This window comes from Canis lupus, chromosome 15 (assembly GCF_048164855.1).
Source record: "Canis lupus baileyi chromosome 15, mCanLup2.hap1, whole genome shotgun sequence".
Taxonomy (NCBI): Eukaryota; Metazoa; Chordata; class Mammalia; order Carnivora; family Canidae; genus Canis; species Canis lupus.
This window is the reverse complement of record NC_132852.1, coordinates 51,892,829-51,917,147: the sequence shown is the minus strand read 5'-3', so window position 1 is coordinate 51,917,147 and position 24,319 is coordinate 51,892,829. Positions and strand designations below refer to the sequence as shown.

At 41.6% G+C, this 24,319-nt stretch overlaps 1 protein-coding gene across 1 annotated transcript in view; it reads left to right on the top strand.

Annotated features, from left to right (window-relative positions):
* Positions 1 to 24,319, top strand: part of KIAA1549 (KIAA1549 ortholog) — a 145,324-nt gene that overhangs the window by 94,617 nt on the left and 26,388 nt on the right. Inside the window, exons 13-17 of the mRNA XM_072775756.1 lie at positions 701 to 816; positions 6,306 to 6,511; positions 8,130 to 8,353; positions 9,254 to 9,407; positions 14,561 to 14,878. Coding sequence (XP_072631857.1) covers positions 701 to 816; positions 6,306 to 6,511; positions 8,130 to 8,353; positions 9,254 to 9,407; positions 14,561 to 14,878 — 1,018 coding nt within the window. The remainder of the gene's footprint in view (positions 1 to 700; positions 817 to 6,305; positions 6,512 to 8,129; positions 8,354 to 9,253; positions 9,408 to 14,560; positions 14,879 to 24,319) is intronic.

Below are 24,319 nucleotides of genomic sequence, written 5' to 3'. Positions count from 1 at the left end.
GTTAGTATAATTTTGCCAAGTTTTTTTTTTTTCCCTCTCCCTTGGTTATCTCATCCTCAACATTTAGACATAACATTTCAATAGTCTGCATTGTTAATGTAGGACTGTAGCATCCCTCAGGAGCACAAAGAGAAGGGGTGCTAACCTGTTAATGATTCTCATTAGCCTAGTGCGGCCTGGTGCTATGTCACCTGGTTTTTTATATATAGACTCAAAGCTCAGGGGTGATTGTTGCTTTTGTGTTGTAAGTATAGGTGTCTCCCAGAGCTGTGGGATTCTGTGGGGTGACTGTAGGACCACCCTGGGTTCCTAGGAATTCTGCAGTCCCAGTTGACCTGGAACCAGGCCTGAACTCCACATCTTCTGATATAGCCTCTGCCAGACCCAGACTGGAATCCAGGGCCCTGGTAACCATCCTCCAGGGACCGTCCTCCAGAAGGGCACTTAGCTTCCTAGCATTTGTTGGAATGCAGCCTATTAAGCCATATAAGCCATGTTATACTGTCTCCTAGAGGGGACCATGTGCTGTCAATGTGTTCCTTGAAGATGATTTTGTAGACTGTCTCATTTCTGTCTGTTTAACCTGGAAGCCTGACTTCTACATTGAAATTAATGTGACCTCTCCCCCCTACCCTGCCCCCACCGAGACCAGGTCCTTTCTTTCTTTTTCCTAATGTTTGCATTTGTTTTGTGACTGCAGAGTTTCTCCTTCGGATGCTGACTCTACTGTAAGTGAGGAGTCCAGTGAGAGGGATGCAGGAGACAAGACGCCAGGAACGGTGAACGATGGCCCATCCCACAGAGCCCCACAGAGCGGTCTGTGACTCTTCTCATTCTCCACGTTAAACATAGTTAATTATGAGATTCCAATAGGATAAGACTTTATGCTACTTCAAATGTTAAAACATTAAAAAAAATCTGCAGTGGAATATTCATCATCCATATGGTGAATTTCTCAGCATCGACTGTCACCATCTAATATGTTGTACTGGTGTCTGTGTTGAGGCAGGAGATTATGCTAGGAGTTAGGGATTCATTCAAATATGTTTTGAGGTTAATAGCGACATTCCATTCTAGTTTAGAGTCCTAATGGTTTTCCTCCCTGAAGAAGGAGGAATCAAAGTAAAACCAGAGTCTCAAGAACTGCCTCTGGAACTTAGTGACCTTCTGAGGATCCAGTTCTAGATTTTTCTCAGCTGTCACTGACAGAAAGTCGTTTATCATGGGTGAGCAAATACATTGTGTTTGGTCCTTTTCCTACATCACTGTTCCCGCAGGTACTTCAGTGTGATTGAATCATGTAGCATACTTGTATCTGTAGTCAGTGGCTTTCAAGGCCAGGTCTGAAACAAACTTCATGTCCATCCCAAAGGGCTTTACCATGGAGCTCATGCTCTCTATATGTGTTGCTGAAGCGAGCACAACCTCATGCTCTCTGATAAAACTAAGCCCATAGGTCTAACTAGACTTAGAGGCATTTTTTGGTGTGATGGCAAGGTAGTTTGGATTTAGTTTAATAGGTTCTGTTAAATAAATGTGCAACTACAGCTCTTGTATTTGCTGGCGTTTTATTTATATTTCAGGAGTGTTTCGGTAATGCAAAGAAAAGTGGGGATGCCTCAGGATATTATTTTTAATAGTAATTTTTATACTTAAACATTTGTCATCACAAATTTCTTTGTTTGAAATGCAGTACAGAATGAACGTTTATATTCTATAAACGAACGGAATCTAGCTGGAAGCCAGAGGGCCTGATCTATCACTGTCATGCTTATGACCTTGCAAGTCCCTTAGCCTTTGGGGCTTCTGTGGGACTAAACTAGCTCATTTTTGAAATTCCTTCCAGCTCTTTTTTGATGTTAAAGAAAATCCCTTTAGAATAAGGGAAGAGTTTTTTCTTTGGATCCAGTTTCACAGAATCTTAGAAGTTATTTAGCACCATGGTAACAGGTGTTCTGTTTCAGATAGACTGGACTAAAATCTAATTTTGATCCCAGCAAGGAAATATTTGAGGGGCGGGGGGGAAGGATCAGCTCTGGAGTTTCTCAGTTTCTGTTTATTGCTTATCTGAGAAAATCTTTCTTTTAGTTCCTACATTTAACCCCTGACAGTATTAGTATATTCTGCATGGCTAACAAAAATAAAAAATCACTATCAACATATATTCAGAATCCAGGTAGTAAAGCATGTCAGGTGTGGGGCTGAGTTGCCTGTGGAAGGAGGCAAATGCACCAGATGTTCTTGTGAGTTCTAGAAGCTTAACTGCTGCTATTATGATTTGGAGAGACACCATAATCTCTATGTTATTTTCATGTTTTAGGAAGAGGATTTTCTCACTCTACATATCAATTCACTTAGAAGATTTTATTTGTTTCTTGAAGGCTGCCATGAAGGCACTTTAGCTTGCATAGAACTTAGTTGAATACCCTATAGAAAAGATTGCATTTTTAATCATAGCTTTTGAATTATTTTGTAAATCATGTAAAAATCCTTCTTTTGTGGCAAGTCATAGTTGCTTGAGAACCATATGGTCCCATCCTCCATGTTGCCTTGGGACCAGTGTTCTCTCTCACACAGCAGGTGGCATAGTCACTGGGTCCCTTCCAACTCCTTGGCGAGGCGCTCCGTGGATGTCACAAGTCATCTGACATATTCAGGACCCACATTGCAGTGATAGCTAATGAAAGAGTATTGTTTTGGTTTTGGTCTATTAGAGGTTGTGCTTTATTCTTGGAAGGTGGCTAAACCATGTCGCATATATGACTATCCACGGACCATTACGAGGTTATCAACTCAGATTGTCACTGTGTTTGGTTATCGAGGTTTGAGAATAAGTCATATTGCTACCATGGGCTCCCATGTAGAGTTGTGAAGAGCGAGATGAGATAGGGCAATGATGTACCTTCCTCAAGTAAAGGCAGTGGCACTCAGGCTGTTACTGTCTGTGGTGTCCTTGCGTAATTTCCATTCCCCCTCCTCTGTCATCAGGAATCCACCCAGTAGGTAAGGGCTACGAAACGTGTGTGCAAGGGTGTGATTTTTGAGTAGTTGGAACATCATTAATGAGAGTTCCACAAATTCCGAATTCTAGAATGGAATTATAGAGGTCTCAGTTGGAACTAAGCTGACATCTACTTTGGCAAGTGCTAAAGAGTTTGCAAAGTGGGGGTGCCTGGGTGGCTTAGTCAGCTAAGCATCCAACTCTTGATTTTGGCTCAGGTGGTGATCTCAGAGTCCTGGGATTGAGCATCGCAGCAGGCTCCATACTTAGTAGGGAATCTGCTTGAAGATTCTTTTCCTCTGCCTCTTTCCATTTGCTCTCTCTTTCAAATAAATCAATAAATCTTAAAAATAAAAACACCCAGGAGCACCTGGGTGGCTCAGTTGGTTAAGCATCTGCCTTCGGCTCAGGTCATGATCCCGGAGTCCTGGTATTGAGGCCCACTTTGGGCTCCCTGCTTGAGCAAGGAGTCTACTTCTCTCTCTGCTCCTTCCCAACTCATGCTCTCTCTCACTTGCTTGCTCTTGAAAAAATAAGTTAAAAATCTTTTTAAAAAAGGAGTTTTCAAAGCAAATTGATAGTTTTAGTGAGATTGCAGGGCAGCTGTTTTGACTACCTGTAACATCTAAGTTTTTCAGGTATAATCGTGGAGTACTCATGAAATGATTGAGGTTATAAATGAGAATTCTTTGCATTATGGCAGATTCCCAGAGGCTTTTTGAGGTAACATTTTATAAACTTAGTCCAGGTCATTTAGTCCTGTCTTCAGCAAATGTTTGCTCAGAGCCTATGTTGGGGGAGGTGCCAGAACAGGATGAAGACAGAAAGAGAAATGGGATCCTTGCCTCACAGGATATAAACGGGGGCCACGGGCCTTAGTGATAATGCACTTGGACTATATTCACCTATGGATAATGAAATTAGTATTTAAGAGTATTCTGTTGCTTCAGCATTTTAACAGTGCATATTTTCCTACCCTCTGCCATTTTGCGTTGTTGATGTTATCCTATACTCTATCATGACAATTTTTTTGTTTTGTTTTGTAATATTGGAATAGAAATGGGTTTTAATCCAGAGTCTCTAATTGACCTCAAGGAAGATGCACACAGATTAATCTCTCTGTATACAGTTGTACTTTCCACTGGTTATTGTTGTCCAGGTCATTTTAAAAAATTATGCAATATGTAGCAAACAATAAAAATAACCCAGATATCTATACATAGAGATATATAGATATGTATCTCTCTATATATTTTAGAATTATGTATATTAGAATGGTTGGGTTCTGAGTAGTGTAGAAGCTTGAGGATTGGGATGCCTGGGTGGCGCAGCCATTGGGTGCCTGCCTTCAGCTCATGTCATGATCCCGAGATTCGGGATCGAATCCCGCATCGGGCTCCCTGTTAGGAGCCTGCTTCTCCCTCTGCCTGTGTTTTTGCCTCTCTCTCTCTCTCTTTCTCTCTCTCTCTCAGAGTGTGTCTCTCATGAGTAAATAAATAAATCTTTAAAAAAAAAAAAAAAAAAAGCTTGAGGATTTCCTGGGCTTCTCCTGCTTCTGTGATTGCACTTGGTGAATTACAGAGTGACGAGCCATGACCAAGTTGGGGGCTGGAATGGGGCACAGACTGGAGCTGGTCACGGGCCTGCAGCTCCTAGGTACCCAGGCAGGCAGATAGCACTGTGGGGGGGGGGGGGGTGCATGTTCTTTCTTTGTCATCTGTGTGCCCTGGAGGAAATCAGATGCACCCTCCTGGAGGAAAAAATTGTCTCACCTTTAAGTGTCAGTAGCGTAATGGACCCCCCTTTGTGACATTTGTTGCTGTAAGTTTGGGTTAGCCAGGCTAGGCTATCTGGTGAAGCTAATTACCTCCTTTTAGGCATTGTGCCTGCAATTTGAGTAGCTGCCACTGGATGAATGGTGGTGCCTGACTGTGCTTGTGTTGCACAAGTAGGCTCCCTCTGGGCCCAGGGCAAGGAAAGAAAGCCCCAAATAGCCTGAATCCAGACAACTATGCCTCCTTGCTAAGAGGAGCGTCCTTCATTCACAGTTCAGTAAATCTTATAGGGTAATGAATGAATATAATTCACGTGGAGAGGAAGTGCAAAGACTTATATACACTAATGTGCATGTATTCCTTACGAAAATAGCCGCTACTATTTCTTACTGTTTGGCTCAGTTCTATCTTGTTTTACATCAAGGAGAAACCTCTATATTTTTACTTGTGCTCAAGCTTTCCAACTTCACGCTTTTGTTTAAAAACAGATTCCGCATGCTCTCACTCCTTCTCATGGCCTCTTGGTCATTTATTTTAAAGCAGTGTCCAGAGCATTCAGAGGGCGACTGTGGCTTATCAGAGGGAGCACTTCCAAGTAGCTCTGTTGTGCTCTCTCCATCTCTTCAGCCCTTCTGCATCTTTCTCTTTGCCTTTCTTTTTCCTTCAGAGATTTTATTTATTTTTTGAGAGTGCAACGGTGAGCGAGCACATAAGCAGGGGGAGCAACAGAGACAAGAGGGCTATGTACCCACTGAGCAGGGAGTCCGACATGAGGCTTGATCCCAGGACCCCAGGATCATGACCCAAGCTGAAGGCAGATGTCCAACCAACTGAGCTACCCAGGAACCCCCTAATTTTGCCTTTTTAAAACTAAAGCTTACTGGGATTATTTCTACTATAAAAGTAATACTCATTAGAGAAAATCCTCACATGAAAAAATGCAAGAAATTGAAGACCATCACCCATTATACCAAGATCCAGTCTCTTTTCTTTTTTGAAGTTCTGATTACTTTTCTAAAAAGTTCAAGTTACAGTAAAATATACATGTCTTACAGTTTCCCCCTTTGATAATTTTTCAGGGTACTTACTACTCTTCTTTTTTTAAAGTAGGAACGAATGCCCCGCAGGCAGCAGCTTTTTCTTCTCGTGGCTCTTCAGCTTAGTTTTCTTTCTGCATCAGAACCGAAAGGCCAGATGTGTTCAGGGCAAAGCAGCACATGCCTGCATGTCCACACTCCCCTCCATCTTCTCCCTTTTCACCAGTATAATTATATTGGTGACTAAATGTCTCTCTCTCTAAATGAGCACAGAAATTCAGATCTGCTGTCAGTGTTTCCCTCAAAGTTGTATAAGTTGGGTAGTGACACACTGAGTGGCTCCTGCCCTTTCCTTTCCCTTCCTGAAGACTTTTAACCCCCTTTAACCAAAATAGGGCAAGTTTGGGCACCAAGTAGTATAATGACCAATTATTTGCTATTTCTTTAGGATGGCTTTATTTATTTAGGCTTTTGCTTTTCCTTCTGCTCCAGGGCCACCGCTGCCCAGTTCAAGCAATGAGCAGCACTCGTCAGCCTCCATCTTCGAGCATGTGGACAGGCTCTCCCGGTCCTCGGAGGCCAGCCGGCGGGTTCCCAATAAGATTCAACTGATTGCCATGCAGCCCATCCCCGCACCTCCGGTTCAGCACCCTGTATTGGCCGACCGGGTGGCAGAAACCAACAAAATTAACAAAGAGGTATTTGTTCTTTTTAAAAAGTACATTTATTTTTTTAAAAAGTCACATTCTGCTTTGATAAGTGCTTAAAAACAGATGGAAATTTTGGTGTCGGGAAGTTAATAAAGGTAGGAGCTGCTGACAAGTATCTTCATTTTAAATATTAAATGTAGCTTTTGTTTAGCTCGATACTATTCACGGACGCTGTCAGGCATACTGGCAGATGTACGGAGAGGGAGTTAACGTAGCAAACCCAAGACTGCTATCCTTCAGAAGTCCTGTTGTGGCCCTTGGCTGGGGTTTGGGAACTTACGTTTCTGAAACATTCCCATTGTTCCTAGACTGTTGATGCAAACAGTATGACTTATCTGAACATCTCTTTTCCTTCTGGGACTCTGGAATTTTGGTACAGGCTAGGCAGAGGGGGCCTGCTGGACCAGCCCCAGTATGAATCCTGGGCATTGCATCTCTAATGGGCTTCCCTGGTGGACAACATGTCACATGCGTTGTCACAATTCATTGCTGGAAGAATTAGGCACGTTCTGTGTGACTCTCCTGGGAAAGGTCTTCTAGAAGCTGGCACCTGCTTTCCTCTAGACTTTATCCCATGTGCCATTTCCTGTTGCTTCTTTTGATTTGCATCTTGGGCTGTAATAGATGAGACTAATTCCAGAGTCCTTTGAGTTTTCCTGATGAACCTTTGAACTTGGTGTGGTCTTAGGACCACTGTAGACTTTGTGATCCCTGATAGATCCACTCTGGCCCTAAGGATCTAGTAATATGTAGTAAAATCCTATTCCAGTGAATCCTGGAAGAGTGAGTTAGATCTGCTTCCCCCCTAAGATTTTGGGAACCAGAAGGCCACGCCAGGTCACCATTAACTCGAACTTGAGAGATTTGACCTGGGCTGGATGATGAGTAGAGCGAAGGCCATTTAGGATTGTGCATAAGGCAGCTTCATGCCTGTCCATTTCCTGCCTCTAAGAAATACCTGCTGGTGTTATGAGTTCTGCTGGGGTGAAGTAGTAAGAAACTGGTACAGTTGCAACCCCCTGCCCACTTTGTAGGTGATCCTTGAAGTCCATCATCTTACAGAAGTCCTGTCAAGAGTTCTTAGGGTTTTTCCTCTCCATACCTCATTGTCTTCTTGCTAAGAATGTGTGCTATGGGTTTAGGATGGTGTGCGTGCTCTCTGTTCACCAGTGCTGGGGAGCCCCAGCCCTGCACAGCCCCAGTCCTAACCTAGACCTGTCTCCATCAGTCCCGTGAGGCCTGTGCCTCTGTGCCTGCCATGAGTAAGCACCTCAAAGTGGATTCTCCATCTGGCAGACAGAAAGAAGAAAATGTGCTCATCAGGCCTGTGATAGCATACATCTTCATGTTTTTCTTTAACTCTCTTTTTAAAATATGGTATTTGATGCAAACATAGGCTACGGGACCCAACTCCCCGGGGTGATGGGGCCCCCATGTGTGGTGTGGCTGGCAATGTCACACCCTTTGGTGCCTCAGGAGCCTGGGATGGTGGTCTGGGGGAAAAGAACGCCCGCAGGAAGGCCTTCCCAAGATGCTATCTCTGCATGGGGGCCAGAAGCCTTCGGGAACATGCCATGTGTCTCCCCTCTCTTCCCTGGCCACACAGATCCAGACGGCGCTGCGGCACAAGTCCGAGATTGAGCACCACCGGAACAAGATCCGTCTCCGTGCCAAGCGCCGCGGGCACTACGAGTTCCCAGTGGTGGACGACCTGTCCTCGGGTGACACGCGTGAGCGGCACCGCGTGTATCGCAGGGCTCAGATGCAGATCGACAAGATCCTGGACCCCACGGCCAGTGTGCCCTCAGTGTTCATAGAGCCTAGGAAGAGGTGGGCATCCCCAGCAGGGCTCCCCGAGGTTTGCCTGTGGAGCCCCTGTGGCTTTGCTCCTTCACTGGCCTGCCTGTCCAATGGCCTCAGAACCCTGTCCCTGGGTTTTCTCTGCCTCCTTGAAGTCAGCTAGTTGGAAATGGCAGTCACCCTTCCTTTCTCAGGTGGTCCTCTCCTCCCTCTCTCCCAGTACCTTCACCTCCTCTGCACATGCACCCAGGTCAGTTCTGGGTCCAGGTCCATTTCTTGTCCCGTAGCTGCCCTCAGAGTCTTGGGCTCTTGGTCTTCCAGACCCCTACCCCCCAAGGCACATGCATTTTCTCTAATCATTGTTCTCATTTATATCTTGCTCTGTTCATCACCTATAATGGCTTTGGTTACCTGCCATGTGGAACCCGTGTTCCTATAACAGGTGGGGGGGTGGGGGACCCAGGCTCTGCATTCTGTCTGCTTTTTCGCCATCCAGCAGTGTAGACAACGTCTCTCCAAACATTCATCTGCTTCCTGTTTCTCAGGATGGTGGAGTCTGCACCTCACACCCTCTCCCCACATCCCTCCCCTCTGCAGATCCTGCTTGTTCTGCAAGACCCAGTTCATTCACCGTATAGCCAGCCACATCAGTAGCTTGCAATGACCTTGCCCTTTTCTGAATGCCTGGGAAAATCAATGGTTCTAGGTTACCTCATATGATTCTCTATTGTTCCATGAGTTTAACATGCTCAGTAGACTATGGCGTCCTTATAGCAGAGTCTGAGTCTTACACATTGTTTATATCCTGTGAGGTCTTTACTACAGTGGCCAGCATATCCCAGATGCTCAGAAAATACTTGAGTGTTTAGTTAATAAGTTACTGGAAGATTTGTTTCCTATGAAGATAACCTTTTCTTTTTCCCCTGGAAGCTCCAGGATAAAACGGTCTCCCAAACCACGCCGGAAACACCAGGTCAACGGCTGCCCGGGAGATGCTGAGAAGGATAGACTCATTACCACAGACAGTGATGGCACTTACAAAAGGCCCCCCGGTGTCCATAACTCTGCCTACATTGGTTGCCCAGTATGTAATGCTGCCTCTTGTTTCTGAAATCAGGGTGGGGTGACTCTTAGGGAAAGGAGGATGGACAGTGGTGGCTATAGCCCTGTGTGGTGGCATTGCCAGATGACTGGCGCTCCAGAGCCAGCTAGGCCGTGAGGCATGGGACGTGGCAGGCTGGTGGGCTGCCCCTTTGAGGGGAGAGGGGAGTCACAGAGACCAGTGGGCTGCTGAGTGAGCCCCCTGGGAAATGCAACTCTTGTCTCTGTCCTTTCTGTATGCAGGCCCTGTTTTCTTATGTTTCGGAATGGGCATTCCTTGAAGTTAACTGGAAAACAGAAGGGTTTTTGTTTGTTTGTTTGTTTGTTTGTTTGTTTGTTTTTTATCTTCCCCTGGTCAGAGAGTTGTTTGGGTTTCTTGGTAATAGGAAGGATATTTACTGGAGTGCTAAGAAGATACTTGATTTGTGTGTGTATGTGTGTATATATATAATTTTAATGGAAGAAAAAGCTTAATGGAAATTAAGAAATACAGCATTAAATATTTTTGTTTTCAAACTGAAAGAGGCACACTCCGAATTGCTTAAAGTGTTAAAGGCAGACACTGATAGCATGAACACACACATACACAGACCTCATTGAGTAGGGAAGAAAGGGCTAGCCTCTCCAAGAGTCTGTGAGAAATACAGACACAAGGACACCCCAAGACAGAGCAGGAATGCCAGATGTGGCTAACTTCAGCAGTGCCAGGACACACAGTGGACACCTGTAGCCTTGTGCAGGATGCAGTCCCGGCTCGTTGCACAAAACCCCTTCCTCCTTCCGGAGACACACTTACAGAGGCATCCTTGTTTAGAGAGAAATTAGCGAGAAAAGAAAAAAACCCAACAACATCCTTGGAGAAGGGGTTTGTGATGTCCGTGATCACTTTGGATAGTGCTTGTGCAGTCAGCCATTGTCTGCTAATTACACAAATAACTAACCCTGAAAGTTGTGAAACCTAATTACACAAATATGTCAAACACCACACTGATACTGGGGCTAACTATCACTGAATCATGATCATCTGGGAAAAAAAACCAGACTTCCTTGGCAGCCTTGTGTATTTCTAGTATCTGTAAAGACTGGGTAAGCCTGCTTGTCAGGATTGGTGCAGTCCCAGAGGGTTGCAACGTTCTACAGATTAGGCTGCTTTGCTCCTGAATGGGATGAATCAGGTCCTTTTGGAAGGCTGTGAATGAATTTCTAAAATAGGGGAGCCCGCACTGGCAGTTCTTACAGCAGATGGTGCTCTTGTACTGCTCTTGTGTTTTGGGCAGGTGGTTGTCTGGGCGACTGTGTTGCTTCGCTTCATTTGGGGAGGACAGTCCCCTGGTTCCCCAGACTGGTCACTTGAAGCTTTGACTTTTGTCTCCCAAGGGGACTTTCAGGCCTGATGTGTGAAACCAATAAATAGAAGAAGGGGACATTCCTCCTTCCCCCTCTCTTCCCTAGCCAGCCAGAGCTCATTCTCTTAAAGCAAATTTGCACAAGTGGTATTTCAATCCCCTCCCTTTTTTTTTTTTTTTTTTTTTTTTTTTTTTAAGTAGCTGTGAGTTCCATTATCTGATGCCATTGGGTCTTGTGTCTTCCCCTTACTCTCCATTTGTCTTCATTGGTAATCTGAAATCTGGCTGCCTTCAGGGGGCCCTGGATCATCTTTTCACTTTTTGCTTTTTCTCTTAGCAGCAAGTGCAGAAGTTCCTCCTTCAGCTGGTGGAAAGAAACCCTTCCCTGGAGCGCGCCACCTCAGTCAGCTGGCTTCCTTTTTCAGAGATTCCCTAAAATGAAATTTTTCTCAGATGGACTTTTTAATTTCTGAACAAATTCTGAAACACATGCGCTCAAAGATAATGCCTTTTTGTGGAACTCACTTTTTCTTAGGTAGTATTTCATCTTGAAGATGATATGACACCTACATGTTTTTTTCTTAAATTGTACATTTTACCCTCAAAGTATCTTCTCGTTGTAAGCTCTGTTTTCCTAGGGTGAAAGAAATATTCCTGGATTTCTTGGCAACTAGCATTACCATGATAATTTCAGTGTTAGGATGCTATGGCTGTCAGGCCAAATCCAGCCAGCTACCAGTTTTTGTGAAGTTTTATTGGAACACTGTCACACCCATTCATCTGCGTGTTCTTTCTGGCTGTTTTTGCTGAGTGGTAGAGTTCCCTTACAGAGCCACAGACTCTACATGACTCAGCGAGCCTAAGATTTTTGCCATTTGGCCTTTACAGAAAAGGTTTGTCTACCGCTGATCTAATTTATCATCCAAACCTGACACCTGAGAGAATGATAGAAGACTCTGTTAATGATTATATTGGGATAGCAGGCATTAACTGAGCTTGTCCTGGACCAACCCGTGTATCTGATCGCTCTCATAATTACCTACAAAGGATTGAAAAATAGGCATCAGAATACATCCTCTCTGATGATTGAAGGTTAAAAAAAAAAAACCTTCCTCTGTATTTCTAAGGAATGATAGGTGGGTGCGTATCTGTACAAAGGAAGCAAATTGACTCATCATGAAATTATCAGACAGAGATTCAAGAGCGCAGAATTCAAATTCCAGTAGGGATCCTGGATAAATCTTAACTTCTGTAGACCACTATTATCCATTTATTAAGTACCATCTATGTGTGAAACACTGTGCAGATGTTGGGATAGAGAGATGCGAACAAGACCTCTTCTTGGCCTATAAGTTGTTGGTAGCAGAGCCCGCCGTATGAGGAGGCTGTAAGAGGAAGAAAGAACAGGAAGTTCTGACGTCATGGCTCCGTAGCTCTTTGCCTTCTTGGCAGGATTCATGAGTCCTGCCTTCACAGCTTCATAGCGTATTTCTTGCTATAAAAGTTGAACCATTGGAATCTCAGTTCAGGCTCGCTTTTTTTTGTTTGTTTGTTTTTTGGTTTTTTTTGTGGCCACACACTTCCTTGCCATACAGTGTTCTAAAACAAAATTCAGCTGAGTAAATTTGAAGATCTGATTGGCTTTATTCAGCAGTTCATGATTCAGGCCGCATCCCACCCAGCAATCCAAGGAGCGATACAAAATGGAAGGTTTTATAGACCAAAGCGGGTAGGAGAAGAAGTGTCCTAACAAAGAATAGATTGTTTTAGGCAAGAATAGATTGTTTCCCCTTTCTTTGGGGAAAGGGTGGGGGTCTGTTGTGCAGATTATTACCTCAATAGCAGTGATCAGGAATCTCCAGATTGACTAGTGGAAGGTCACATTCCTGTGAGAGGCTGGAAGTGCAAGGAAGTCTTGGTTTGTTCTCTGGGGTCAGTGACTCCATTTTGGGCTGACTGTTGCTTTCTTGCTTTCTTTTTTGTTGTTTTGAAGAATAGCTACCTAGTCATTTACTGGAACCTACCAGGAACATCGCTTCTGTCTTTGGAGAGACCCTGTCACTTACCAGTGGGATGTGTTCACTACACACTTTTCCTTTGCTGCACTGTGAACCATTAGGTTCGTGACACACTGCTGGCCACAGTCTTCCTTCTCTGCTCTCCAGGAAAATGAAGACTGGGAGAAGGGCCTGCATGCGGACCTTTTATCCACCTTTCAGGGAAAGGAACCTTGATTTCTCCCAGGGCCCTATCATAGATGGGGCCCCGAATCCTTACTTAGGATTCCTAGGTGACAGATGTCACTTAGTAGAACCTTTCCTGGGATAGCCCAGTTTTAGAGAAAAACAGCCTTCTGGGACCGAGGTGTCCCACACACCGCAGTGAGCAGGAGACCACCCACTCGCTGCTGGGAGGGGAAGAGCACCTGCCTCATCTCAGGAGGGCAGTCACTGCTCAACAATAGTCATTTCTGTAGAGGGCCTGGTGATGCCAGAGCTTCAGATTCTGCCAAGAGAATCCAGAAATCTGAGTTTTAATAGGAAATTTTCAGGTTTTTTTTTTTTTTAATACTGCCTCTTTATTTTTTTTAGACTACACAGGCCAAGCAAAACAGGGCTGTGGGCTGTGTGTGTGGTTTGCCAGTCCGTAGTATGGTTTTATGTCTGTTTGGAGTTGAACAGCTGCTGCCCTTTAGTGTTTGACTCTGGCACGAATAATGTATCATCCATTTTACAGGACCTAATCATGCGGAAGCGTTTAAGACAATTGTCTGAGAGTAAGGATGTGTCTGTAGAACAGATTTTTCTTTGTAATAGAGTCATTGATCCGAGCATCGATCCAGATAGAAATGTCTTCTTTGGCTCCTTGAGTAGAGTGATCCGACGCTGAGCTAAACTGTGGGCCAGTCAGAGAGCAGAGCATTCTAGATAAAAAGGTGCCTACCCTTCCTCACGAAGGGCACGGGATCACCAGCCCCTCGTGCAGAGCCCCTTTTCTTTTTCAGGATGTCATAGAAGTACTATGATGTGCTTCCAGCACTGCTGACCCCAGGAAGGCCTCTTCTTACATTGGTTTCCTCTTTTGTCTCTTAGAGTTGACTGCATATAGATTACGACAGCACTTTGCTCATAAAGCAGTATCATGAAATGAGATTGTAAGAAACCTTAATTATTAGTTATATCCCTGCCTCTTTGGCAGTAGGTATAGAATATTATTTAAAGATTTCTTGATGACTCATGTTACCCAGAGGTAGCTCCATTTGAAAGATGTGGTTTCTGAATATACATTCTCTATTTACTACTGTAAGTTGTTGTTACAATAAGTATTAAAGTTGTTTATGCACACACAGGTGCAATATGGTGTTGACTTTGAACTTTTCTAGTGGTGTGTAGGGTGACTTTTTCTTATTATAGTCAATAGACTGCTTTAGTTTTTGGTATCTATGGAAAATTGACTTGATATTTTAGTGTATAAGACTCAGACATATTTTGGCTGCTTAGGGGAATTTAATAAAAATATATACTTGCAGGTATTGAAATGCATTTCAGATAATTGGTTGAGTTTTGCTGGACAAATAATTGTTGAATATTTTCACTTTTTTTCTTTCATCCTGGTTAATCTCCACCTGCCACCATGACCCCTTAGCTGTCATTTAAAAAATTCTTATGGTAAACTTTTCTGTCAGTGTCAGTGAAAATTGTTAAATTCCATTTTGGCCACAGAATGTTTTCAAGTCACCACAGAAGCTCATGTCTGATCCTTGTTCCCTTCCCTGTTTGCCTTGCTGTAGTCCGATCCCGACCTGCCGGCTGATGTGCAGACACCATCCTCAGCTGAGCTGGGGAGGTATCCAGGCCTACCCTTCCCAGCCTCCCAGTACATCCCGCCCCAGCCGTCGATCGAGGAGGCACGCCAGACCATGCACTCCCTCCTGGACGATGCTTTTGCTCTTGTGGCTCCTAGCAGCCAGCCTGCCAGTGCTACGGTCACAGGCCCTGGGGTCCCAGCTGTCCTGCCCATGAACAGCACCCCTTCCCGGGATGAGAGGCGAGCCTCCCAGTGGGGGTCCTTCTACAGCTCTGCTCAGACGGCCAACAACCCGTGTAGCGTAAGTACTGGCCTTCTAGAATGCTCTCATGGGCCAGATGTTGGAATCTTGTTGCCTGACTCCTTCAATTGCAGAATCACTACAATAATACTGATTTCATTTGATAAGAATTGAAACTTGGCTTAGCGGCCTCAGTTTTTATTATTTTTTCCCTAAGTTTATTCTTAATGTTGGAATCATCCTTTTATACAACTCTAATATTTTATGGGAGTCCCTTCCTGGGTTCCCTTCAGTGTCATGAAATGGAGGTGGGGTAACTGTCAAAGCATATTCTCATTGATGTATTTATAAAAGGTGCAGTTTAGAATGTACCAAATCATGAAGATTCTTTTTAGAAGGCCACTTACTCTCTCAAGCAGTCCTTGAGGCTCCAGGATTATAGGCAGCTAGCCTATAGGCAAGCAAAGGCAACCATTTCAAATATCCTGTTTTCATCTTGGGATTTAACATTTCAGGATTTCATCTTCCTTTATTTTTTTCATATTCCATCATTCCTTTCAAATGTGCCTTCTCAAAACACGTGGAGAGAAGTAAAACTGAAAGATGTCACATTAAATACTTTTTTGCTAGGGGCACCTGGGTGGCTCAGTCAGTTAGGCATCTGCCTTCAGCTTGGATCATGAACCTGGAGTCCTGGGATTGAGCCCTGCATCAGGCTCCCTGCTTAGTCTGCTTCTCCCTCTCCCTCTGCCACTCCCCCATGATTGTGTTCTCTCTCTCTCTCTCTCTCTCTCTCAATTAAGTAAATAAATAAAATCTTAAAAAATATAAATAAATTCTTTGCTAATTCCAGATTAAATGATTGGATTAAAGCATTTGACTTGGAAGGAAACTCATTAGACCGAATTTCTCAAGAAGTGTTTATATGGGGTTCTCTGATCCCATTACCCATGTTAGGATGAAATTGGGTGATAATGAACATATGTTAAAGGAATCCTTATCACTGAAATTGGTTTGAATTTTCAAAGTATGCTGTTAGAAATAGATTGTTTGCTTCAATAACTGCTACAGTGTGGGGAAAAATACCATTGCATCTCATTATTGTTGTTTTTAATGTTATAGATATAAATATTAAATACTTCATGTTTGTAACTGGTAGTTTATAATCTTAAAGGAAATGGTTGATACTGAACAAACTCTTTGATAAAGGGGATGTAGCTTTAGCTGCTCTCTCAAGACAGCAGGGTTCTTTCTTATGAAAGAACCTTAAGCTTCTTTCATTTATTTATTCATCTGGGTAGATATATGGAGCACCTGGTGTGTTTGGTGTTTGCTAAGTGTCGGTACTGCAATGCACAGTACACACTCCCAACTTCTGCATTATGGCTAGGGTATGTGGAAAATTGAAGGAGTATTTTTAAAACGATGTGGTGGATGCCTTGACAGGGGGAAGGTACAGCCAGGGAGCACCTACCTGAGCTGTGAGGTGTTTGGAAGGATTTTGTAGATAAAATGACATCTGAGTAGAAGTCTGAAGGTTAATTAGTGGTTGTAGTAGAGAAACATGGCAGAAACAGAATTTAAAGTGTCCAGTACAAACTTCTTCTGGAGAGGATGGAGGAACAAGATTGGATTACTTTCCTTCCAGAAACAACTAAAACACTGGGGGGAAAAATATATACACACACACACACACACACACACACACACACACACACACACATATGTAGGTTTTCACAACCTGGACATTAGGCAGCAAAAGGAAGGGTTGCTGAGAAGTGAGCTGAGCTCTACATATGTCCCAATTTACTATCTTGAGAGAGTTTCTAGCTGCAGTATAGGGAGGGAGACTTCAGGCAGAGAGCACTGTTCTCCTGAGTTGAGAGAGACAGAACTTGAGGCTGGGGAGGAAAAGATAGCTAGCTTTCACACTAGACAGTACAAGAAAGCAGAGAGAATTCTAGAGATCTGCAGAGAATCTTCATCTGAGTACTAATCAGTCTAATAGTATGAGGAGACTATCCAAGAGTGAGGAAAGAACCACCTAAAAAGATGAAAGGGAACAGTCCTCAGAGCTCATTCAGGTGTGAAATAAATTCCTACCATAGAATGAATAGTGTACCTCAAAAAACCAAATGTTGAAGCCTAAGCCCCCGTGTGGCTATATTGGAGCTAGGGTCTTTAAGGAGGTCACTAAGATTAAATGATCATAAGTTTGGAACTCTAATGATAGAACTGGTGCCCTTATAAGTAGAAGAGACACTAGAGCTCTCTCTCTGCCATGAGAGGATACAGCAGGAAGGTGGTGGCTGTCTATAAGGCAGAAAGAAAGCTCTCACCATAAACAAAACCCTGCCAGAACCTTGATCTTGGGCTTTCTGGCCTATAGAACTCCAAGAAAATAAATTTCTGTTGTTTAAGCCACCCACTCTGTGGTATTTTATTATGACAGTCCAAGCTGATTATTATAGTTACTTTCCTTCCATAGTGGAGAGCTAATTCATGGAGCACCAGTTCGATTACCCAGAAGGAGCATTGGTTTGCTTCAGCAGTGGGGCAAAATGAGCTCCAGATTAAAGCTTCCTTAATTCTATCCAACAAAGATAAATGCAATACGTGAACACAAACAAAGCTCAAGAATATTTATAAAAAACCAAAAATATATAGCATCTAACAAGGCAAAATTAATAATGTCTGAAATCCAATCAAAACTCACCAGATAAGTGAAGAGGCAGGAAAATCACACAGAACTAGTAGACAAGGATTTTAAAATAGTAATATTAATGAAGTTCCATATGTTCAAGGAGCTGGAGGAAAAATTGAATGCATTAATTAGAGGCACTGAAGACATTAAAGAATACAAATCAATTTAGAGATGAAAACTGTAATGTCTGAGATAAAATATATACTGTGGGATTTGTGACATTAGATTTTGAAGAAGAAAAGATTAGTAAATTTGAATATATAGTAATGAAAATTATCCAACATGAAACAGAGTAAGTAGACTGACAAAATGAATAGAGCTTAGTGAGCTGGGGACAACTTCAAGTGGACTAATATACATGTAATATGAATTCCCAGAAGAAGGGAGGGAGAGTTAGAAAAAATAATAAAAGAAATAATGGCCAAAAAATTTCCAAATTTGACAGAAACTGTAAATCTGCAGATCGACAAAGCTTGATGACCCCGTATGCATAACAAACATGAAGAAAATTATACCAAAAAATATAATTAAACTGCTCAAAATAAGTGATAAAGATTTTGAAATTATCCAGAGAAAAAGAAGACGTTGTAATGTAGTGGAACAAAGGTGAGGATGACAACAAAATTCTAATTGTCCGGAAAACAGTGAAATAAATCTTTAAAGTACTGAAGGAAAAAACTCAGTTCTCCAGCAGCTTAAAATAACTTTCAAAAACTTTTTCATACACACAAAAGCTGAAAGAGTGTATCACTGGCAGACTTACATTTTAAGAAATGTTATGGGATATTCTTTGGGGACTAGTAAAATGATGCTAGATAGAGATGTAGATCTACATAAATGAGTAAAAATGTAAATGTAAATACATGGGTAATTAAAACTTTCTCTTTATTTACATTTTTTAAAAATAATTGGCAAAAATAAAAAGATAATTGGCTATTTAAGTCAAAAGGATGACAGTTTATTGTGGAGTTTATAACATATATAAAAGTAAAATGTATGAAAACACAATAGCACAAAAGGCTAAGAGAGGAGAAATACAAGTGCACTGTTTTGATGTTCGTATACCATGCATGAAATAGAATAATAGCACTTGACAATAGACTGTGATGAGTGAAAAATATAGAGTATAAACTCTATAGCAGGGGATCCCTGGGTGGCGCAGCGGTTTGGCGCCTGCCTTTGGCCCAGGGCACGATCCTGGAGATCCGGGATCGAATCCCACATCAGGCTCCCGGTGCATGGAGCCTGCTTCTCCCTCTGCCTGTGTCTCTGCCTCTCTCTCTCTCTCTGTGACTATCATAAATAAATTAATTAATTAATTAAAAAAAAAAACTCTATAGCAACCACTAAAAAAACAAAAACAGTAATAGCTAATAACTAACAAAAGAGAAAAATGAAATAATAAAAAATACTCAGTCTTGGGGGCCGTGGATGATTGAGTCAGTTAAGCATCTGACTCTGAATTTCGGCTCAGGTCGTGATATCCAGATTGAGCCTGGTGTTGGGCTCCATGCTCAGTGTGGAATCTGCTTGAGATTGTCTTTCCTCCTCTCCTTCTGCCCCTCTTTGGCATGTGTATTCTGTCTTTCTTAATCAATCAATCAATCAATCAAGTCTTTAAAAAAAATAGTTTGCAGTCCAAAAGAAGGCAGGAAAAAAAGAAAAGGGGAACAAAGAACAGATGGAACAAAAGGAAAACAATTTAAATGGTAGATTTAAATTCAACCCTATCAACAATCACATTAAATATGAATGGTCTAAATATTACTATTACAGGGAAAAGATTATCAGATGGGATAAAACTCAAGATCGAATGATCTGTTGCCTATAAGACACATTAAATATAAACCCACAAATAGGTTAAAAGTGTGGAGAAAGAAAAAGTATGAAGAAAAATAAACCATGTTAACACTAATCACAAGAAACTAGAGTGGTTATATTAATATTAGCCAAAATGATCTCATAGTAAAGAGTATTAAGCAGAGGACCATTTCATAATAATACATTGGTCAATTCACCAAGAAGACCTAAAATCCTAAATGTTTATGTGCCTATGAAAAGAGTATCAAAATATGTGAAATAAAAACTGATAAAACTGCCTGCAGAAGTAAATAAAGCCACAGTTATAGGTGGCTACACTTCTCTTTCAAAAGTTGATAGAATGAGTATATAGAAAATCATTAAGGTAGAGAAAACTTGAACAAGTCTTGAATTAATACTGATTATGAGCTTGAACTAATTGACATTTATAAAGTGCTTTACCCAAGAGGAGCAGAAAGAATGTACATTCTTTCGGTACTTGGATGATGAGGAGTAAAGAGTACACTTACGAGGAGTGCACGGAGTAATGTATAGAATTATTGAATCACTATATTTGTACACCTGAAACTAATATAACACTTTGTGTTAACTATATTGGAATTAAATTTTAAAAATTAATTTTAAAAAAGAGTACATGGGACTCTTTTTACTCTCATTTACCAAGACAGACCATATTCTGGGCTATAATCTCAGTAAATTGAACAAGTTTCATATTATTAAACAATCCCATGAAAAATGGGAAAGGATTTGAATACAAATGTTACCAAGGAAGAAATACAGATAATAAGCAGACAAATACAAAAAATCGGGAAATGGAGAGATGTTCAACCTCGTTAGTCATTAGTGAAGTGCAATAAATCATAATGAGATACCCCTATATGCCTATTAGAATGAACAACTGAAACTTTTATAAACTGTTGCTAAGAATCTAAAATAGCACAACCTATTGAAAAATAGTTTGACAATCTCTTAAAAAAAATTAAGCCTCTGCCTCCGTTATGACCCAGTCATTGTATTCTGAAATATTTACTGAGGAAAAGTGAAAGCGTGTGTCCTGACAAAGACTTGTACATTGTAACAGCTTTATTTGTAGTAGACTCAAATTAGAAACAACCCAGACTGCGCATCAATATGCAAATCGCTAAATGAAAATTGTACTGTATTTTTACAGTGTTACTCGGTAATAAAAAGGAATGAATTATTTATACATGTGACAACATGGTTGGGTCTCAGAATAGTTATGCTGAGAGAAAGAAGCCACCCTCCCAACCAAAAAAAAGTGCATATGGTATGATTCCACTTATATGTAATTCTAGAAAATGCAAACTAATCTATAGTGACAGAAAGCAGATCAGTAGTTGCCTAGGGATGGAGTGAATTTGGGAAAGGGTGTGGGACAGAGGGCTTACAAAGGGGCACCAGGAAACTTGGATGATAATGGAAATGTTTATTGTCTGGTTTATGAGCATGGTTTGTGGATACCAACATTTGCCAAAACTTAACAATTTGTATACTTTAATATGTGCGGTTCATTGTATGTCAATTATAATGAAATAAAGCTGTTGAAATTATTGTCCCAAAACATTCTTAACGGTGAAATTAGTTCTGGTTGACTTGTTACAGAGCGAGAACTGAGTGGTGAGACATGAGGCAGGAGAGAAAAAGAAGAAGCTGACAGGAATAGAGCTGAGACCTCATCCTGAGACCTCATGGCTGGACACTGAAGAGTTTTGAGCAGTCTAAAGACATAATTCATTGTGCCTTTTTGACAGATTGCTCTCATTGTAGGCTGGAAAATGGTTTGTCAGAGTGCAAGACCAGAAGAAGGGAGACATTTAGGAAGTTGTCATAGTAATCTTTGGTGAGTGATGTTGACAGCCCCAACCAGCATGATGCAGTGAATGGATTCAAGAGGAAGAATCTCTATGGCTTCAGGGTGTTTAATTGCTGATGGCACTGACCCAGTCCAGTGGGAGAGTTTGGTGATACAGGAAAGGGGATCCGAGTAACAAGGGAGGAGGTATCTTTAGAAACAAGGGGATGTATTTCTTCCAGTTTAATAGCAGGAGGGGGAAGGAGTTGGGTGCAGATGCAGTCCTGTTTGTAGTAGGTGGCAGGAAGTGGAGGGGCCTTCCATCTCATTGTGGCTTCAGTGTTCACAGTGGAGAAAGCAGAGTTATTTATTGAGAATGAAGGAAGTGTGGCAGGGCAAGAGGTGTGAGGGAGAGCAGAGGTTGTACTTACTGATTGTAGAGAATGAAAGACAACTGCTTAGGAACATAGGAATAATTACTTAGCGGCATTGTAGCCCCTGTTGAGATTGACTATCATGAAATTAGTGGGACAAATTAAAATCTGTAGTTTTGTTGATGAGCATTCAGATACCCAAATGGAGACAGGGAGACAGTGGGCGGTTGAATTGATCCAGGAGTAGTTGGGCTTTGTCAGGCAAATGTGATGAAAGGACAGTGGACAAGAGATGTGCAGATTAGAGGGTGCAGTTGAAAGGGGGGTAGACCATACACTAAAGGGCAAGGTCAAGGATTTGGAGTCCATTAAACATGCTGCAGCTTTGTAGATTCTTCTCTCTAATCCTCTGCATTGGAGCCACCATCATCTCTCACCACCATTGCAAGAGCTTCCTGATTGTCCGTCTGCCCCTGGTCTTGAATGCAGGTTGTCAGAGTGGGTGGCTCACATGTAAAATACCATTATTGGTGTTGAGCAGGCTGGGAAGCAGAGAGGCTGACGTAGGAGATGCCTCCTATGGAGGATGGGGGTGCTTGGCACAAAGAGGGAGACCTTCAGTAGCCGTTTGACTTAGTGTTGAATTTTGCAAAGCAGAGTTCTCATCTAACTTTCTATGTGACCTCGTTTGCTGCTGGCATCTGTATGTTACTTCTCACTGCTCCTAATGCTTTTTAAATTGTTCTGTGAAGAAATCTGTAGCCATCTTAATTTCCCCTCTCCTGGTAAGGGATGTATGTACCTTACCTGCTAGGAAGCGTAAATAATTCTGGGCACTCAGCCAGTTTTTCGGAATCATTTTCCTCCCTGAATAGCCAGTGTCCATTTTATCTTCAGATTCAGCTTTTTCATTCACTTCCTTTTATATCTGAAATAATCTTCTTATTCTCTTCTATTTATTGGAGTCAAAGATACCAATTATCTTTGTGTTGGTTCATCTTTGGTTTCTATATCTATCCTTTTATTCTCTAATGACTTTAGCTACTTTGTCCTGGTTTCTCTGCCTTCTTTATAATTATCATGGGCCTTTTTCTCTGTGGCAGTTGATTCGATTTTAAGCCATATCTATTCTTTTCCCTGCTAGTTGATTTCTTAGAGTCATAATGGCATTGTTTCAGTCCTCACATCATTTCTACCAATAATCTGGTCCCAGTTATTTCAGTTCTGTGATCTCTCATTTCCATTGATTCTGTTGTTTTATCATCTCATCTTTGAACTTAAAAAGGAATTGCTATTCATATTTACCATTATGCAGCCATAATCCTTCATCCTTTGGCTACTACTTTTCTCAGTTTATGGCATGAATCTGCTCCATTCTTCCCTTGTTTGGTTTCTGCTGATGAATTTTAGCAATAATTTTTGACTGATTTGTGTTACTATTTTTCTTATTTGTTCATTGTTCATAGGTTTTGGAAATGAACAGTTCCGTAATAATGCCTTAATCCAAATTCCAATCAATAGCAAGATTTTTATAAACACTCTTACTGTGTGGTTTTCTCATCATCAGCCTTTGATGTTACCCTTATATGTTTTGATGATAATAACAGTTTAATCTAGTGGAAAATCAGAAGCATTGGCTCTATCTGTGCATATCTAATATAATTTTATCATGTTCTGAAATTGGCTGTAAATTACTATTTGTTGCCAGGAGGAACCTGATCATCCTTTATTCCCTTCTTCTGACTACAGTAAAAACTACAAAAATGTAGATTTCAAGTTATCACTAGTTACCACATGAACATTTGTGTACCGTCTAATGACATTTTTACTCTTTTTTTTTTTTTTTTTTTGCCAGTGTGATAGTTTTAGTTATGCATCGGTGAGTAGGCCACTTCATAGGTGGTATTTCTGTATCCCTGAGTAAAGTTAACCTCCCTGGAACAGTCTGCTAAGTACCAAGTGTGGATGCCTGAACCAGGACATTTTCAGTATAGCACCCCTATCGCAGACTCCACCAACGATTTAACATGACTGTCTTGCTCTGTTGACCTGTTTTATACTGAATAGAAGGAAGAGATGCATTAAAATGAGATTTTTATTTGACATTACTAGTTGAAACCTTAAAATTCTATTTTCTTGCCCAAACTTTTATATGAATGTGACCCACTTAAAGTAAACACCTGTCATTATGTCTGTGATTTTTTTTTCTTAAATCCTTTTCATTGGGGCATGCAGTATCTGGAAAAATCACTTCCTTTTTCTGATTATAGTAGAGTTGAAATGCCTAGTTAAATGCCACATTAACAAAACAGGTAAAGAGTGGACAGCTACTTTTCACTTTTTTTGTTAGTTTATCACTGACCAGACCTCCTGAAATCCTGATATGTAAACTTTGATCTTTTTTTGTTTTATTTTGCCTATGAGTATTTTTTAAAAAATCAAACTGCTGAAAAACACAGGGGTCACTGTGAATAATCTTTATCTGGTCTCAGATTTCCCTTTAATTATTTGAAAAGGAATCAAAGCTCCTTTTCCTTCTATTCTTCCCTTCTTCTATAATCTCCTTTGGCTGTTTTAATTCAGTTGAGGAGCTCTACATGGTTCTCATCTCCCTCCCTCTGCCACGGGGGTGGAAGCTGAGAGGGTCAGAAGGTGAAGTAATCTGAGCAGTTTCATATGTAATAATCCCTTCAAACTGTATGAGGGGTAGAGTTCATTCTGTCCTTCTTGGCATCAAGAAATAGACCCAGGGAAGTTGAGTAGCTTGGCTAGTCTGACTCCAAAGCCTC